General features: G+C 51.7%; 1 protein-coding gene across 1 annotated transcript in view; it reads right to left on the bottom strand.

The window, feature by feature from the left end:
• Window positions 1–35: 35 nt before the first annotated feature.
• Window positions 36–431, bottom strand: part of LOC119582137 — a 2,315-nt gene continuing 1,919 nt past the window's right edge. Inside the window, exon 3 of the mRNA XM_037930375.1 lies at window positions 36–429. Coding sequence (XP_037786303.1) covers window positions 347–429 — 83 coding nt within the window. The 3' untranslated portion in view covers window positions 36–346. The remainder of the gene's footprint in view (window positions 430–431) is intronic.

Below are 431 nucleotides of genomic sequence, written 5' to 3'. Positions count from 1 at the left end.
GAACTTTCTTTAACTTCACATCACAACCTCTTCCTAAATTTCACTCACTTCATATGAACATAAAGCTAAAGAAAAAAAGGGGAGAAAATACAATTCACGCTGTGGAAAAAAGGTTGCGTTGCGGGAAAAGTGAATCATTCTGCTCTGCTTGAAGTCATCAGTCCCACAGGAGGTTCACTGGGGGCCGGAGAACGGCTGTCCACTAATCGGTTACGTTCTTCTTGTTCTTCAGCGAGCGAACTCGTCGTTTGTTTGCTTTTGTTCCCCAGCGAGGCCATCGGTCGGCATGGATCGGCCCTGAGGTCGATGGGATTCCCTGAGGGCTGGCGGAGGCGCTGCAGAAGACTCAGACGAAGGAGGGGTGGCGGTTCATGGTGGCGACCAGCCTGAGGACGGTCTCGAATTCCCGCGAGTCGATCAGCCCGTCTTCT

Source organism: Penaeus monodon, chromosome 15 (genome assembly GCF_015228065.2).
Source record: "Penaeus monodon isolate SGIC_2016 chromosome 15, NSTDA_Pmon_1, whole genome shotgun sequence".
Lineage (NCBI taxonomy): Eukaryota > Metazoa > Arthropoda > Malacostraca > Decapoda > Penaeidae > Penaeus > Penaeus monodon.
The sequence above is the reverse complement of the archived record's forward strand: the minus strand, read 5'-3'. Positions and strand labels throughout refer to the sequence as shown.